The sequence below is a fragment of the Lepus europaeus genome, chromosome 18 (genome assembly GCF_033115175.1).
Source record: "Lepus europaeus isolate LE1 chromosome 18, mLepTim1.pri, whole genome shotgun sequence".
In the NCBI taxonomy this organism is placed as follows: domain Eukaryota; kingdom Metazoa; phylum Chordata; class Mammalia; order Lagomorpha; family Leporidae; genus Lepus; species Lepus europaeus.
This window is the reverse complement of record NC_084844.1, coordinates 48,461,570-48,478,218: the sequence shown is the minus strand read 5'-3', so window position 1 is coordinate 48,478,218 and position 16,649 is coordinate 48,461,570. Positions and strand designations below refer to the sequence as shown.

Below are 16,649 nucleotides of genomic sequence, written 5' to 3'. Positions count from 1 at the left end.
GCCGTAAAGTTTAGTTGTTTAAGTAGGACTTAAGCCTTTCTGAATTCTTAAAAAGATGGTATTATTTATTTGAAAGAATTAGAGAGAGGAGAGATAGACCTTCTGTCCGCTGGTTCACTCCCCAAATGGGCCATCCTCTGCTGCTTTCCCAGGTGCATTAGCAGTGAACTGGATCAGAAGTGGAACAACTGGGACTCGAACCAGCACCCATATGGGTTGTTGGCATTGCAGTGGCAGCTTAACCTGCTACACCACAATGGCAGCCCTGGATACTCTTCTGCAGGGGAATATCAAAAGCTCAGGACTGAAGGGAAGACGGGAGGGATGAATTCATGTTTGTTAATGTGGTAAATGGTGTGAGGATGCTGAGTGTCCTTGTCATTAAAAGGATCTCCATTTCAGCCCCTAACGTCGTGTCAGGGTGGAGTTAAAATGAATTAGCGGGTTTCAAGGTCCTCCTATCGGTTTTGATGGTGTTCTTGTTTTGGCAATGTTACAGGAAGCGAAGATACCATTCCCGTCGCATTCAGCGGGATGTGATCAAGAAGCGAGCTCTGATTGGGGATGACGTTGGCTTGACATCGTATAAACACCGACATTCCGGTAGTTGCGTGCTCAGCTCTTGGTAGACACATATTTGGCTCGTAAAATCATGTTTTTATTCTTAATACAGTCTTTTAAGGTTCCAAACTTTATCTTCCTCTCTTCCTTGCCCTCACCCTCTGCCAACATATAGGAAAGTCAGTCAAGTCACAGTTAATTTTAAATTGTGCTTACCAAGAGGTCAAGTGATTTTATAAAGCTGTTCTAAAAAAAAGACCGAATGCGACATAGGGAAAATAAATAAAACTTTTCTTAGGAACCTGATTCTTCTGTGAATATCGACAGTTACTTTCCCCTTTTTTTTCGTGGGAGGTGCTTGTTATGAAAGAACCATTTTCATTATGTTAACCTACTGTGGAATCTTTAGTGTGCCAAGGCAGCATATAGACAGGTAACAGGCAACATGTATGTCCTGTAGTAAGATAGGAAGAGATGAATCTGTACATTTTAATTTAATACATATATACAAAATTGCATGCTTGAGAGCTGCATATTAATAATGCACATACTTTTTAGCATAGTTACATTTTTCCAATTTCAGTTGCTTTAAGATATTTTTATCATATACTTGTTCTATTCCTATCAAAAAGCAAATTACCTCTGATTCTAGCACCCAAAGGAACAACTGATTTCATTTTATATTTTTCCCATTTGTCTATTTTCATAGTAGATATTATAATTCTTTTTTTTCTTTTCTTTTCTTTTTTTTTTTTTTTTTGACAGGCAGAGTTAGAGACAGAGAAAAAGGTCTTCCTTCCATTGGGTCACCCCCCAAATGGCCGCTGTGGCCAGCGTGCTGCGCAGATCTGAAGCCAGGAGCTTCCTGCCCCGGTCTCCCATGTGGGTGCAGGGCCCAAGCACTTGGGCCATCCCTCCAGTGCACTCCCGGGCCACAGCAGAGAGCTGGATTGGAAGAGGGGCAACCGGGACAGAATCGGGCACCCCAACCGGGACTAGAACCCGGAGTACCGGCACTGCAGGCTGAGGATTAGCCAAGTGAGCCGTGGTGCCGGCCGATATTATAATCCTTGTGAATATATAATTTCCATGCTGCTTGTTCCTCTCACCATAAGTGTTCTTCCTTTAACTTTAAAATTACAGTTAATTTATGTTGTTTGAGATGGGTGTATTCTGTAAATACAGTTAGGGAACACTGAATTAGCAAGTACTGATCCATGTAAAGCCTGTGGTCACACCATTTGGCTCAACTGATTAGTATGTAGAGTTGGTTTTTTATATGGTTTTCTGTTTGAAGACACTTTATTTAATAAAGGAGATGTGTTATTTGTATATGTAAGTTAATTTCTGATTCATTAACTGAATTCAGAACCACCAGCCTTGTGACTTGCCTAAGTGCGGCTCCTTTCACGCAGGCAGTTTCCCTGCAAAGGCAGGTTAGAGCTGCTTGTGCTTAAGGGCACTGGACCCCCTTTCAGTGCCATGCCTAGGGGCCATTTGAAACAAGGGGTTACCTAAGCAAAAAACACAGAACTGTAGAACAGGTGGCCCTCAGTAGACTGTGGAAAGGATGGTTGTGTACAGGCTGAGGGATGAAATAAGCAGAGAGCTGTTCCTTTGTGTGGGAATGTGTGTGTCTGCTGACTTAGGTTTTTGTTGTTGTTGCTCTGTACTCCTCTGCACATGACGGTGGAAGTACTTCAGGTATTGATTCTGGAGCTACCAGTAAATTTGCCAAGGTCAGAAATGTAAAACCTGTGAGTAATGGAGGTTTACTGTGTTTTAAGTGACTTTACAGTATTCCGCTAGGCTGCTCAGTCATACTTGATCAGACTGTTCTTGTGCTGTAGACATCGCATTGGTATCCAGTTTGGCACTGTTCTAGAGAGTGCACCAGTAAAATCTTGGGGGGAGACCCCACCCCCTCTTATCAGAAGGTCACCAGGTTGGAATGGAATGTTAGTGCTTTTCCTGACGGTCTTGGTTATATTTCTTCAGGCCTGGTGAATGTTCCTGAGGAGCCCATTGAGGAGGAGGAGGAGGAGGAGGAGGAGGAGGAGGACCAGGACATGGATGCAGACGACAGGGTGGTGGTGGAGTACCACGAGGAGCTCCCGGCCGTCAGGCAGGCACGGGAGCGGAGCACATCCAGGCGCTCGAGTGACAGCAGCTCAGACTCGGATGAAATGGACTATGATCTCGAACTGAAAATGATTTCCACTCCCTCACCAAAGAAAAGCATGAAAATGACTATGTATGCTGATGAAGTGGAATCTCAGTTGAAAAGTATTAGGTAAGGTGCTTTTTTTAAAACTTTATCAACTTTAGCTTCAAATTTGATTTTAATTATTAATTACAAGTTTTTCAGTTCCTCTTAATCTTATGATCATTTATCTATTCTAATTTCAGTCCTTTGTAGCAGTTGAATGAAACAGCCAATTTTCCCTGTATACAAGCAGTGATCCTTGTATGAAAACTGTAGACAGAATAGAAAGTGAAATCGCTGTCCTCCTGACGTCAGCGGCTGTCAGCAGTTAGGTGAATGAGCGGCCAGCTGTTTTTCATGTATCTGCACAACTAAAGGAAAAGACTGTAGACATGTCTGTATCAAATGAGCTTGAGCTATTGATGTTTGTGCTGTGCTTTTCCCATTTTATATATCATAGCCATCTATCATTTTACTCAACTGCAAGTAATTCAATGTTTGAAAGTATGGTTCTTTAACCCATCGTTGCTAGGCATTTTGGTCTGTATTCTTACTCTCTCACTAACTAGTTAAATTCTTTAGTTGTTTGACAGCAGATGCATGTTTTACAATGTGATAAGCATTGCTGAATTCCTCTTAGAAGGGTTTTTCTTATTCACATTGCCACCTGTTAGCTACGGTCTCACCAGCCTTAGGTGTTAGCATCTTTTCTCACTAACAGTAACAGGAAAGGTTATGTGAATGTGCATTTCTTCTTTTGTTTTTTTGTTTTTTTTTTTTTTTTTTTTGACAGGCAGAGTGGACAGTGAGAGAGAGACAGAGAAAGGTCTTCCTTTTGCCATTGGTTCACCCTCCAATGGCCGCTGCGGCCGGTGCACTGCGGCTGGCACACCACGCTGATCCCAAGGCAGGAGCCAGGTGCTTATCCTGGTCTCCTATGGGGTGCAGGGCCCAAGCACTTGGGCCATCCACCACTGCACTCCCGGGCCACAGCTGAGAGCTGGCCTGGAAGAGGGGCAAGCGGGACAGAATCTGGCGCCCCGACCGGGACTAGAACCCGGTGTGCTGGCGCCGCAAGGCGGAGGACTAGCCTGTTGAGCCACGGCACCGGCCGCATTTCTTCTTCTTTTTTAAAATTTAAAGATTCGTTTATTTTATTTGAAAGAGTTACACAGATAGAGAAGAGACAGAGAGAGATATCTTCCATCGGTTCACTCCTTAGTTAGCCACAACAGCTGGAGCTGCGCCAATCCAAAGCAAGGAGCTAGGCTCCTCTGGGTCTTCCATGTGGGTGCAGGGGCCCAAGGACTTGGGCCATCTCTCCCTGCCTTCCCAGGCCACAGCAGAGAGCTGGATGGGAAGTGGAGCAGCCGGGACTTGAACTGGCGCCCATATGGGATTCCAGCACTGGAGGTGGCGGCTCTATCCACTATGCCACAGCTCCGGCCCCATGAATGTGCATTTCTTTATTATTAGTAGGGCTGAGCATGTGGTGTATCTACAGCTACAAGGGTTAGATTCTAGGTCTGGTGTCTCTAAGATGCCTTTGGAGGTGTATTAGATGGAATAAAAAAAGACTTTTCATGTTGATTTGTTTGTATGGCCCTGTTTACATTTGTATGTTTAGTTTTCAGAGACCCTTCTGATAGAAACTGCTGCCAGAATCATGCTGCACCTAGCGTGGTAATAGATCTCTTTGACCTAGAAGTTTTCCTTGACCAGAAGAAGGGACAATAGACTCTGACTGTGTCGTGTTGTGGTTTTTGGTTTCTGTTTTGTTTTGTTTTGTTTCCATTTTATTTATTTGAAAGGCTGAGATAGAAAGATAGTGAGATCTGCCATCCTCTGGTTCACTCCCCAGATGTCTGCAATGGCTGGAGCTGGGCCAGACCAAAGACAGGAGCTGCTTCTGAGTCTCCCACGTGGGTGCAGGGGCCCAAGGACTTGGGCCATCTTCTACTGCTTTCTGAGGCACATTTGCAGGGAGCTGGATTGCAGCTGGAGTGGTTGGGACTTTGAACTGGCACTCATGTGGGATGCTGGCATTGCAGGCAGCAGCTTTACCTGCTATGCCACAACCCTGGCCTTTGGATTGGATTTCTTAAAAATTGTTTTCTCCGAAGTGGATTAACTGTGCCTTTTTTATTTTTAAAGGAACTCCATGAAGGCAGATAGCATTTCCACAAGCAATATCAAAAACCGAATTGGTAGCAAATTACCAACTGAGAAATTTGCAGATGTACGGCATCTGTTAGATGAAAAGCGCCAGCATTCACGTCCACGGCCACCAGGCAGCAGTACAAAATCAGGTGGTATTCTTCATTTGAGCTCCGGCAAGCAGAGCGGGGCAGGGATGGGGTCTTGGACTAAATGTTGCTGTTTGTGACTTGATGCTGTGCTGTTTTAGGACGTGAAAAACAGACTTTTGCCAGACAGACTTTCAGTATTTTTGTCCCAAACACTTCTTTTACTCTATGTGTCATTAATATATTTTATACAGAAGAATCATAGAAATTGAGTGGTTGTGTAAGTGGTTAGGAGTTTGATCTGGATCATTGATGTGCCCAGACACTCACAGAGCAAGCATGTGACTGTGCCTGCTCTGGGCCAGAACTCCAAGACTGGGAACATTCCATGTCCTCGGAGAGCACACCGTTGACCTCCAGGGAGAACAGTGGAAGGCATCTCAAGGAAGAGGGCTTCAGAGCTGGGCCTTGGAGAGGGGACATGGCTCAGTCGGCAAGCCTGATATTTTGATGTAACCTGACCATATACCAGCTTTAGAAAGATAACTTGGGGGTGGTTTAAGTAACAAGGGCCTGATCAGGGACAGTGGAGACAATGAGGACAAGAAGCCCCATGAAGGAAGATTCGGTACTGGGCATCATGGGAAGAAAGTTGGAGAAACCAAGGGCTCAGCCAGAGTCATGGGAGAAATGGGTGCTGCTGTCAGAGAGGTTTCAGTGAGGAGGGCGAAGTGTGGGTGCGTCTCATCTTGATCCTTTGCTTTCTGCCTGTCTCATTATATTTACTGGTTACATATAGTAAGTTTACTGACAACTACTTATGTGTTTACATTGTGGCTTCTGCTCTTAGGAGCTTGTAGTTTTGTTTGTTAGTTGAAATTTTTTGCTGCAATTATTTAATTTGCATGGTTCTACCAAAAAAAAAATTGACTCTCCTTCAGACATTTTTTTCTGGAGAATCAGCGGAGATTGTCTCCTCGTCTAGTGGCCTTTATCTCCAAATTTTCTTAGAGACATGCAGACAGATTCTGGAAAGAAAAGGCTTTTAGAAGCCTGAGCGTGTCGGGTGCCCAGTCCCCCTCAGGGCATCTCCAGTCATCTGCACAGGTGGTAAAGTACGCACATGGTCACAGTGCTTTTTCTCTTTTCCAGATATACGCCAGCGGTTAGGAAAAAGACCATATTCTCCAGAGAAGGCTTTTAGTGGTAACCCAGTTGCTCGGAGAGAGCCCTCTTCTGATGTGCACAGTCGGCTAGGTGTTCCCAGGCAAGATGTTAAAGGCCTCTACTCGGATACTCGGGAGAAGAAGTCAGGTTGGTGACGTGGTGACTCTTAAATCTGCTGGGAGGGGATTGGGTAAGAGCGGAGGGCAAATGGGTTAGCATAGAAGCATAAGGCAGGAAATGGCACATGCCAAGAGTGAACCATTTTTTCTCTTCTGTTATAATTGTTGTCACCACCATCACCACCACCATCATCATCATCCTAACAGAAAGGTTTAAAGAACAGAAAAGTCCCACAACCCTGGTTCTTTCTGTTCAGCACAAATTCTTTTTCAGTTTCATGTGTTCTCCTCCTGTCTTTGTTCCACATATTCATACATAGCCTACTTCTTCCATATTGCATTTTATCATAATCATTTTCCCACGTCGTTACAGTCTTCACTAATGAAACTTGTAACAGTGTGGCTGTTCCAAAGTGCTGCACACTTTTTTTTCTTGATGGTGTCCTGAGCAACTCCCAGTTTCCCTTCCCCTCCCCTTCCCCTTCCCCCTCCCCCTCCCCTTCCCCTTCCCCCTCCCCCTCCCCTTCCCCTTCCCCCTCCCCTTCCCCTTCCCCTTCCCCTTCCCCTTCCCCTTCCCTTCTCTTCCCTTTTTATTTATTTATTTATTTGAAAGAGTTACAGAGAGAGAGAGCTCTTCCATCTCCTGGTTTACTCCCCAGATGTCTGCAATAGCTGGGGCTGGGCCAGACCAAAGCCAGGATCCAGGAGCTTCTTCCTTGTCTCCCACATGGGTACAGGGGCCCAAGCACTTGAGCCATCCTTTGCTGCTTTCCTAGGCACGTTAGCAGGGAGCTGGATCAGAAATGGAGCAGCTGGGACTCAAACTGGCGCCCTTGTGAGTTGCTGGCATCATGGGTGGTGGCTTTACCCACTACAACACAACACTGGCTCTTTCTGCACACTTTTTGTCTAATGTTAGATTTTAATAAGATAACATTTTAAAAAGTAGTGGATAGTGGGCAGAAAATGTGAATGTTCGCAGTATACCGGGCCCATCAGTTCACAGAGTGTTAGAGCTAAAAACACATGAGAGAATGGCCCACTCCTGGCAGACTGAAGTGGTACCCACGTCCTGATGGGTCTCACCAGGGAGCACAGCTAGCTGTGGCAGGAGACAGCTTCTTGGGTAATTCTTTGGATGTCTGCCCAAGGGTGACAATACCTCTTTGAGTTCAGACCCCTGCATTTGCAGGCCAAGCTGCAGCCAGGGAATTACGGTTACCTACCCGCTGGCGTTGGCAGTGCCCCTGCCTCCCCAGCACTACCTGGCTCTCAGCATTGACTGCTGACTTAAGTGCCTTCTCACCCAAACAGGTGGCTTATGGACTCGCTTAGGATCTGCACCCAAGACCAAAGAAAAGAATACAAAGAAGGTGGACCACAGGGCGCCTGGCACTGAGGAAGATGACTCCGAGCTGCAAAGGGCATGGGGGGCTCTGATTAAGGAGAAAGAACAGTCTCGCCAAAAGAAGAGCCGGTTAGATCACTTACCATCTCTCCAGATTGAAGTTAGTCGGGAAAGCAGCTCTGGTTCAGAGGCAGAGTCCTGATGCCCCCGGGGCTTGTGGCAGCTGCCCTCAGGCTTGACCTTCTCGCACAGGGTGGGTGCACAGTAGGAAGCTCCCCCTGCAGGAGTTGGCGCCCTCTTGCTCTGACTCACAGTCACTCTCAGCTCTTGCCTCTTGCGCAAGACGTCTGTAAGAATGTGATGAGCTTTGAAGGGCATCGCTCTGGCTTTTGCTGCAGAGTTGTAGTTCTGGGCCCTCGGTTCTCTTCCCACCGCCCCACAAGCTTTACCCTTTTGAGGAAAAGGCAGCCCTCCAGATTTTGTAGACGTTTTTCTTAATATTTTTAACATTGTGTCTTTTAAAAGAAATGTTTTACACAGTTCATCCAAAGAGCAGAGAACTGAACTTCTCACTATTGCCTTGGCCCTGACAGCTGTTACCAGCACCCTTTTCCCAAGAAAAGTCAATTCCCAGGTGCTTATTGGACAGCCTTCGAGGGGGAAGATGAGGGAAGCTGCCAGCTCACCCTTCCAGGACCCTAGTGTGGGGCCGAATCTCACGGACCTGACCTCAGAGGTGCACCAGTGCCGCCCAGGTAGATAAGAGACACAGCATTGATCGCCCTTCCATTCCTCCCCGGGGGATTTCTGGTAGAGGCCTCTTACTGGCTGTCAGCTTGACGTGAAGATCAAGATGTTCAGTGCTGGGATTTTTAGGAACAAAAAACTGTGACTTCTGGATTTGGGATTGATTTTTGTGCTGGGGTGGGGTTGTGGGTTAATGTTGAACAATTTTTAAGTATTATGTTTAAGAAATATTAATGATTTAAAAGTTTAAATTTTTAATTTTTATATGTGGAAATTCTTCCTGTTGGTTACAGGGGAAGCTCAAGTAGTGTCTTCTTTTGTGCTGTTAAATATATATTATATACTTTGGAAGAAGGCAAAGAGAGGAGTCTCATTATTTTTAAATGACTCAGACTGTATAGTTTGTTCATTGTATGTAGAGTTCTGCTTGCTTTGGGTCCACTATAGGAAAGGGTCCATCCATCTGAGATGGGGAACTGTCTGTCATCACTTTAGAAGTGATGCCTTAATATTTATTCTTTCTGTTTCCAAGTTGTGGCACTCTAAGACTGTTTCAAAACCTGCAAATAAGATACTAGTTACAGAAATTTTCGTTGCTTTAGTTTTAAACTCCTTTCAGATAATTTTCCTTCAAAAAGGAGATCAATTCATTTGTTGTCTTGTCTGATTTTTATCTTGAAGTATTTAACTTTGTTTTCCTCTGCAGGCTTAAAAATAGTGTTTCAGTTCAGTTCACTTGAACTTAAAGAGTCAGAGATAATAATAAGCCTTTGTCCCTTTTGTGATGTCACCGCTCTTCACCTGCCTGGAGTGTTCTATTGGAGCCCTGGACCCCAAAGATCTTGGGGCTGAGCTAATGGCCATACTGACAGTTGATTCCACTGGGGTCCAAATGAATCCAGAACATGTTGCTAATAAAGCAAAGGGCTTTGTTTTCTTGAAACTTGAAAGCTGCAACAAAAACTGCGTTGTACTGTATTTTGTTGGTCACCCTGCTCTCCCCCTCCTTTTGGAAAGCTTAGGCAGAACCCCTGTAGGTTCCAGCTTCCTGGGATTCTGAGAAAGGTATGATGTTGGTGTTCTGTCAGCTGAGACCTCAGGTGTCAGCTTTCTCAACTCTTCTCGCCCAGGGCCAGGTTCCTAGGAGGGGCAGGGTTTGAGTGCTGGTAGAGTCAGAGACCTGCATGGCAGCCCATGCTGTGTTCCATGGACCTCCCTTTCCCCCTGGCAGACGATCGGGCTGCTCCGGAGCTTCTGGCCTTGTCGGCACATCTCAGCCGTGCTGCCCTGGGCTGCCCAGCGCTGGCTTCTGTTGCAGGTGGGAGAGGGCTCAAGGAGACAGCTGAGGGCATGCGTTAGCTTGTGGGTAGGAGCTTACTTAGCCTCATCCCTTTACAGTCTCCGGTTTTACTAATGAGACAAAGATATCTTTGTGTTCAGGCTCCCAGCCGGCTTGGTCTCGCAGGGTTTAGAAAAGGCCTCCCTTTTTGTCTCAGTCGTGACCCTCCTCCACTGGTAGTTGAGGCCCCTTTGCCCCCGAGCCTTTCAGTGCTCCCCGGTCTCCTACTAAAGATGAAGAAGACTTTGCAGAAGGGGGACAGTGTGTAGGTCTTTGATCCACCAAGAAAAATAGCCACTGCAAGCAGCCTGCGGTTCCCGCAGACAGAGACAACCCGCACCGGTGGCTCCAGAGGCTGTCATTTGTTTCCCAGAGTTATTTGCCTGCTTACGCTTCTTCTTTCTCCCCAGCCTGCACTCAGGCACTCAGTGTTGTACGGGCCTCCTGCATGTCCAGGCCCTGTCTTTGGATCTTAGGAGTGCGGATGGGCAGTGAGGACAGCTCATGGCACTCCCCATCGATGTGGGCAGCAGGGCGACACGCTTTCTGTATCCCTCGTAGTCCTTCTGTGTAGGAGATGTTAAATACGATTTTGCTGCTTGAGAGCAACTGCAGATACCTCACTTCTATTTCCCACTCTCCATCTCTGGTACCAGGTTCCCAGGAGAACTTGTTAGAACCCACAGTAAGATGTAAACCCTCTCCCCTGGCCCCTCTGGGCTCATCCAGCAGATCCCTCCCCCTGGTTCAGTACTGTCCGTCCCACTCCGGCTGCACAGCAGCCTCTTCACTCACCTCTGCCCCATCTCCCTCCCCACTCTGCACACTGCAGTTGGGACGGGCTTCTGTGGTATTAGCAGCTCAACTGAGACGTGATTTACAGAGCATGCGTTCACCTGTGTGAGTTGGACGACCATCATGATATTCAATTTTTGGACATTTTCATCACCCATTTAGCAGTCTCTCCCCGTTCCCTGTTCTCCTAGCCCTTGGCAGCTACTAATAGACTTTCTGTCTTTGTGGATTTGCCTGTTCTGAACATTCATATTAGTGCAGTCACATACTAAATTTCTACAAGGGGACTTCAGAGCATTCATGGAAAATGGAATTGAAGATAAGCTTGTTTTGGTGTAAAAATTTTTTTTAGATCCACACATTTGTTTTTTCATGATATGCATTTTCCATGAACCCTTGTATTTGTGACTTGCTTCTTTCACTTAACATATTTTCGAGGTTCATCCATGTTGTAGCATGCATTTCATTTTTAATTGCTGAATAATATTCTGTTGTATGCATATGTCATTTTTAATTTATCACTCATCAGGTGGTAGACATTTGTGTCCACTTTTTGGCTGTTATGAATAATGTTGCTGTGAGCTTTTATGTGAATGTATGTTTTCATTACTCTTGGGTTTGCACCCAGGAGTGAAATTGCCGCTGTCACTGTCTTTAACCTTTTGAGGAGCTACCAACCTGTTTTCCCCAGCCGCTGTGTCATTTCCAGTGAGGGTCCCACTTTCCCCACGTCTTTCCCAGCACTTCCTGTTTGCCCATGTGAAGTGGTGTCTTGCTGTAGGTTTGATGTGCATTTCTTTAAGGACCATGACGTTGGGCGTCTTTTCACGTGCTTCAGGATGTTTTCTTAGAGACCTGATGCTGTTATTCTTTTGCTTGAAACCTTTCCCAAGCTTCACCATCACCCTTGGAATCAATTCCACACTTCCAGACTCCTTTGCTAGCTTATGAATTTGGTCAGGATCGCTTCTGGCCTCTCTGGTCTGTTCTCCCCATTCTCCTGCCCTTGACTCACTAGTTTGCTGGCTCCATCTTGGGCTCATCAGCCTTCCAGGCTGCACACACTGCTGTCTACCCCAGTGATATCGCCAACTCCCACTCTCTCCCACTGTGCCTCCACCTTACCTTCTTTATTCCCCTCATCTTCAAGGTCTTAGGGACCCTTCTAGGAGGTGATCCTCAGCTTTGAGAGCCAGGAGGTGGGCCCCTTTTCTGTGTCCCATGGTCCTGCTGTGAAGAATTCTTGGTTTACTCTAGGGTTAGGTTATAAAGTAAGCACCTAAGGTAAAGTTGAGTGTAATCAAAATTCTTCTTGGAAATCCCCGGGAAGGTGCCATGTAGAAGGCCAGCATTGCCAAGATGTCTTGTGAGCTCTGCCTGTGTGGGAGCAGCGCACTGCGCTAGGTGAAGTGTGTGGCCTGCAGTTAGGCCCTTGTTGTACAAAAGTCACTTATTTTTAGGTGTCGGAACCACACTCAGGTGAGAAACTTGCTGTAGCGGAGCTTGGGGACTGAGGCAGGCCACAGGGGCAGCAAGAGACACAGGCTTGCTCGGTCCCGTCAGTGCTCAGACAACTTAACATCACTGTCCTTTTTCCTTGTCCTCTTTTTTCTCTTTCAGCTTTTTCAGACAAATACTGTTGTGTTTAACCAAGTGATGTGTGTACCCATGTACTGCCAAATCACTGTACCCCCCAAACCCAGCACAGCTGTACACTGGACTGTAATTTCCTGTTCCTAGTTTGTGTGTGTGTTAGACTGTGAGCTCTGTGAGAGCAGGGACCATGTATGGTTTGTTCATGGGGCTTGGCCAGTGCCCACTACCACGCCCGTGTTGCGGGACCTCCATAAGCCCGTGCTGAACTTGTAAACCCTCCGGCCTCAGGAGCAGCTCCACCCTCAGGCCCTGCGCCCTCACAAGCCTTGGCTTTGTTCCATGTACGTACAACACTTGACTTTCCTGCTTCTGTTTCCTTTCTAGCCTGTGCGCTCCTCAGGAGCAGGTGTCTTCATGTTCTTTCTGGCCTCCCACCACGCCAGCCCAGAATAAGTAGCACTTCCCACTGATGGCGCTGTGTACCCAACCCAGCTGGGTACCGTTGTCTGATTCTGGCCGTGCTGATTCTAGGTGAGACTACCTGATTTGAGAAGGGAAGATTCGTCAGGGGTGCAGACGCTATTGCATCTAAAGGTAAAAGATCTCACAAGTAGACCTGAGTGAACCTCAAATTTTGATGAGCTCACTGTCCCAGCAAGTTACACAGTTCTGTAAAGCACTGGCTGGGGGAGTGTGCACATAGCCCAGAATGCTTTTCAGAAAAGTGCGCATGGGCCCCAGGATAGGAGAAGAGGAAGCCAGCAGGTAGGGGAGGAGCCCCAAGGAGGGACTGATGAGCAGGTGAGAGGAACAGCTCTTTCCCACAGCCCCTCCTCTACCTACCGCAGTACTCATGAACCCCCCAGGGAGCCCCGGTGCTGTCACGGTGGAAGGCTACCACGCACTTTGGATTCAAGTCAGCAGCAAATCGTGGCTTCGTAGGTGACTTAATTGCTGCACGAAGAAGTTTGATACATAAATATTTGCTTTTAAACCTTATGTCATAGGAAGTAAATTAGAAGCTACAGCATTTTTTTTCTTTTAAGATCTAAAAGGAGAGAATGCTTTTGGTAACCTTGAGAATAGCATGCTCGCTTCGAGGCAGACTGTTACTGCATAATCTGACCAACAATGAATGAACATCTAGAACTTTTCTTACATGTTTATAAAATAAAGCTTAGAAGAAAAACTACCGCCGCTGCTTTTTTCCCAGTGGGACACCGTGACTGTTTGGTGGAACTGATGCTGCTGGGAGCGGTGAGCCGTGGCCCCCGAAGCCTGTTTTAAGCGGTTGACAGGCACTGAAGTGAGAGCTGACTGCTGGAAGTGAAACTGCAGAGAGTGGGTGGCATGTCTCCTCCCAAAGCCAGGACCCTGCCTGGGGATTCTTAACCTGCTTGCTTGAGCAACCCCAGCGGCCCTCTCAGGGTGGCCAGATCCCGAAGTCGTTGAGACCTTATTGTCACCCTGACCCCTGGACGAGTGCAGGAGAGGAGACATGGCTTTCTGTGCCTATGTGGCATTCGTGTAGTGTCTGATTAATTCGCCCCTCGTCTGTCTTCTCGTGGGCAAGTGCTCCTCAGAGCAGGTGGGAGCCACAGGCGGGGAAGGCCGAATAGGACAGAAGCCAGGGCCGGGCCCAGGGAGTCATTCTGCTGAGTGGGAAAGACTGAGCAGGTCCCCTCACCTCCCGGGCCTCCGTCCCCTGCCTGTCAGATAAAGGGCTTGCCTGGCTCACTCCCGGGTGAGACTGGAAGGGGTGGGATGAGCACGAGACCTGAGCCCTTAGACCCTTGATCTCATGGCCCTGTGCTGTCCTCCCTTCTCCCAGCCCCTCAGCTGTGACGGACAAGAGAGTCCCCTCCCTGCTTCGTCATCCTCCCAGTCCCCAGGATGTGCACACACACCATTCAAGACTCATTAGGAAGATGTGTATGGGGTGCTCACAAGTGTCTGGACTGACGCACAAGTCATTTGCTCACTGACCTGGAGGCTGGTGTCTGCGATCAAGGTGCCAGCATGGTGAGGGCCCTCCTCCTGGTGGGCTCATGGCTGCTCCCCCTGTGTGGCATGAGGCCCTTCTCGTAAGGCCACCGATCCTATCAGATTAGGACCCTCTTCCCCACCACATCATAGAACCTTAATTACCTCCTAAAAGCTGCGTCTAAATCCAAATACAGCCTCACTGGTGTGTATGTGGAGGGGAGAGACAGTGATGCAAGCTTGGTCTGTAGGAATTTGAAGAATGAGGTCTGCTATTTAGAAGCCCACAAAGCCATGGATCTGAGGTGGGAGGATTTGTACCCATTCAGCAACTTGGTTCTGGAGGAGACAGACCTGTTTCTGAGTTCCAGTTCTGCCCTCTAGTGGCCATGTGGCCTTGGGCAACGTACTTGCCCTCTGGAAGCCAGCTTCCTCAGCTGTGAGACTGGGGCCTTTGTGGGGTGGCTGAAGGTCACATGAGGGCTCCATGGAAGGCCTTGGGCCTGAGGCTGACTCCAGCGCCGTCCATGAGGGGTTACGTCTGCTCTACGCTCTACGCTCCCTCCACACTCCTCTCCCCCCAGCACCCTGCAGCCCTCCACATTCTCCCCAGCCTCCTAGGACTCGGGCAGTGGGGTGGTTCCAACGGGCAAGCTGGGGCACACCTCACAGACCCCAGGGAGGCCTCTAACTCATGCAGAACACCCTTCCACCCGGGAGCGTTCTTTTCAATTTTTTAATTTAGAATAATTTTAAGATCACAGAACGTTTCCAAGGATAGAGCAAGGATTGTGCCACATTGTATCTTGTCATTCCTTCCTTCCCTGTCTGGACCATGCACCAAGCACCACCCAGCTTTAACCTTGCAGTGTGTGCTGTGGCCATAGTGGAGTTAGTAAGTTCAGGAAGTGCGTACAGCATCTTATCAGAATGATAGCTGCCGACTTGTCATGTGCAGGTCTCTGTTCTGTCAGCGGTCTATCAGAGACTTAACCACCACGTTTTTCTGGTCTGGGGTCCGGCCAGGGCCAGGCACTGCCTTTAGGGAGCATCTGTTCTGTTGCCTTGTCTGGTGTGGTTCCTGAGCCTTTCATGACGTTGTGGTTTTTGGAGAGTCAAGTTTATGCTATAGAACGGCTGTCGAGTGGGTCCCTTGGTGTTTGCGATGTGTTAGGAGGCGCCTTGAGGTTTGCTTGGTTAGGGTGTGTATTTGTGAACACCCAGCTGTGTCCTAGGTGCTGTGAGCGCAGAGCGTCACACAACACAGCCTGGCCCTGACCTTGGGGCCTGAAGTTTGGGTGTTGGGGGCAAGCAGTTACCGTCCGTTGGGCTTAAAGGGCCTCTGTGTGTGCTCGTGATCAGAGGCACTGACAAGCTTGGGCGAATACATCTTAGATGGATGCAGGATGAGTCAGTGTTCCGGACGTCTACAGACTTTGCCCGCTGAGGTGCCCCCAAGTCCACACTCTCAGCACAAAGTCCTGCTCCTCAGTCCAGCGTCCAGCTCTGCCCTTCTGAGGACCTACTCTGTGACTCTGGGCTACTCCCTTCCCCCTCCAGGTCTAGTGTCCTTGGGACTCGAAATGAGCTGAGGGGGGCAGGAGAGTCACGGAGCCCTGGAGTGGAGGAAGAGAGCCTGCCACAAGGCTGAGCAGGTGTGCCTGCCTGCATTGTGCCCTGGGGGGAAAGTCAGACCCGAACTTGCTTTCTGGATGGCATACCGTAGGGGAACGTGGTGAACTGTCATTTCTGCCCCAATAGTCATGTTAAGATTTTGTCATGGGTGTTTTTGTGAGACCAAAGCAGGCCACGCAAAAATGTTTGAAAGTAGCTGGTGCCGCGGCACCGGGTTCTAGTCCCGGTCGGGGCGCCAGATTCTGTCCCGGTTGCCCTTCTTCCAGGCCAGCTCTCTGCTGTGGCCCGGGAGTGCAGTGGAGGATGGCCCAAGTCCTTGGGCCCTGCACCCCATGGGAGATCAGGATAAGCACCTGGCTCCTGCCATCAGATCAGCGCGGTGCGGCCATTGGAGGGTGAACCAACAGCAAAGGAAGACCTTTTCTCTCTGTCTCTCTCTCTCACTGTCCACTCTGCCTGTAAAAAAAAAAAAAAAAAAAAGTTTGAAAGTGTCACCAGATCTCCACAGAACTTTGGCCGAGCAAGCTTTCAATGTGAGAAGATAAAATTGATTTTCATCTAGTCGTTAAGTCAACACCACTCTTACCTTTATTTAACACATTTCAAAGTGCACCCCTGGGGCAGGGTGCCCAGCAGAGTAGCTTCTTGCTAATGTGCACCCTTGGAGGCAGCAGATGATGGCTGGGTCCCTGCCTCCTACTTGGGAGACCTGGGTTGAAGTTCTGGGCCCCCAGCTTCAGCCTGGTCCGGCCCCAGCTGTTTCAGTTATTTGGGGAGTGAACCATTGGATGGAAGATCTCACCCTTCCCTCCTGCCCACTCAGAAAAATAAATTTCTAAAGACTGCTCTTCCTGGAGCTGTAGACGTTCATGTGAGAGAGAACCTGATTACTGTTTTTAAATTAAAG

General features: G+C 48.1%; 1 protein-coding gene across 2 annotated transcripts in view; it reads left to right on the top strand.

Annotated features, from left to right (window-relative positions):
- Nucleotides 1-13,302, top strand: part of NCBP3 (nuclear cap binding subunit 3) — a 34,413-nt gene extending 21,111 nt beyond the window's left edge. For both annotated transcript variants that reach the window (XM_062216845.1, XM_062216844.1), the window contains exons 9-14: nt 500-603; nt 2,560-2,854; nt 4,922-5,076; nt 6,166-6,327; nt 7,614-7,776; nt 8,241-13,302. In XM_062216845.1, coding sequence (XP_062072829.1) covers nt 500-603; nt 2,560-2,854; nt 4,922-5,076; nt 6,166-6,327; nt 7,614-7,776; nt 8,241-8,349 — 988 coding nt within the window. In that variant the 3' untranslated portion in view covers nt 8,350-13,302. The remainder of the gene's footprint in view (nt 1-499; nt 604-2,559; nt 2,855-4,921; nt 5,077-6,165; nt 6,328-7,613; nt 7,777-8,240) is intronic.
- Nucleotides 13,303-16,649: the final 3,347 nt, after the last annotated feature.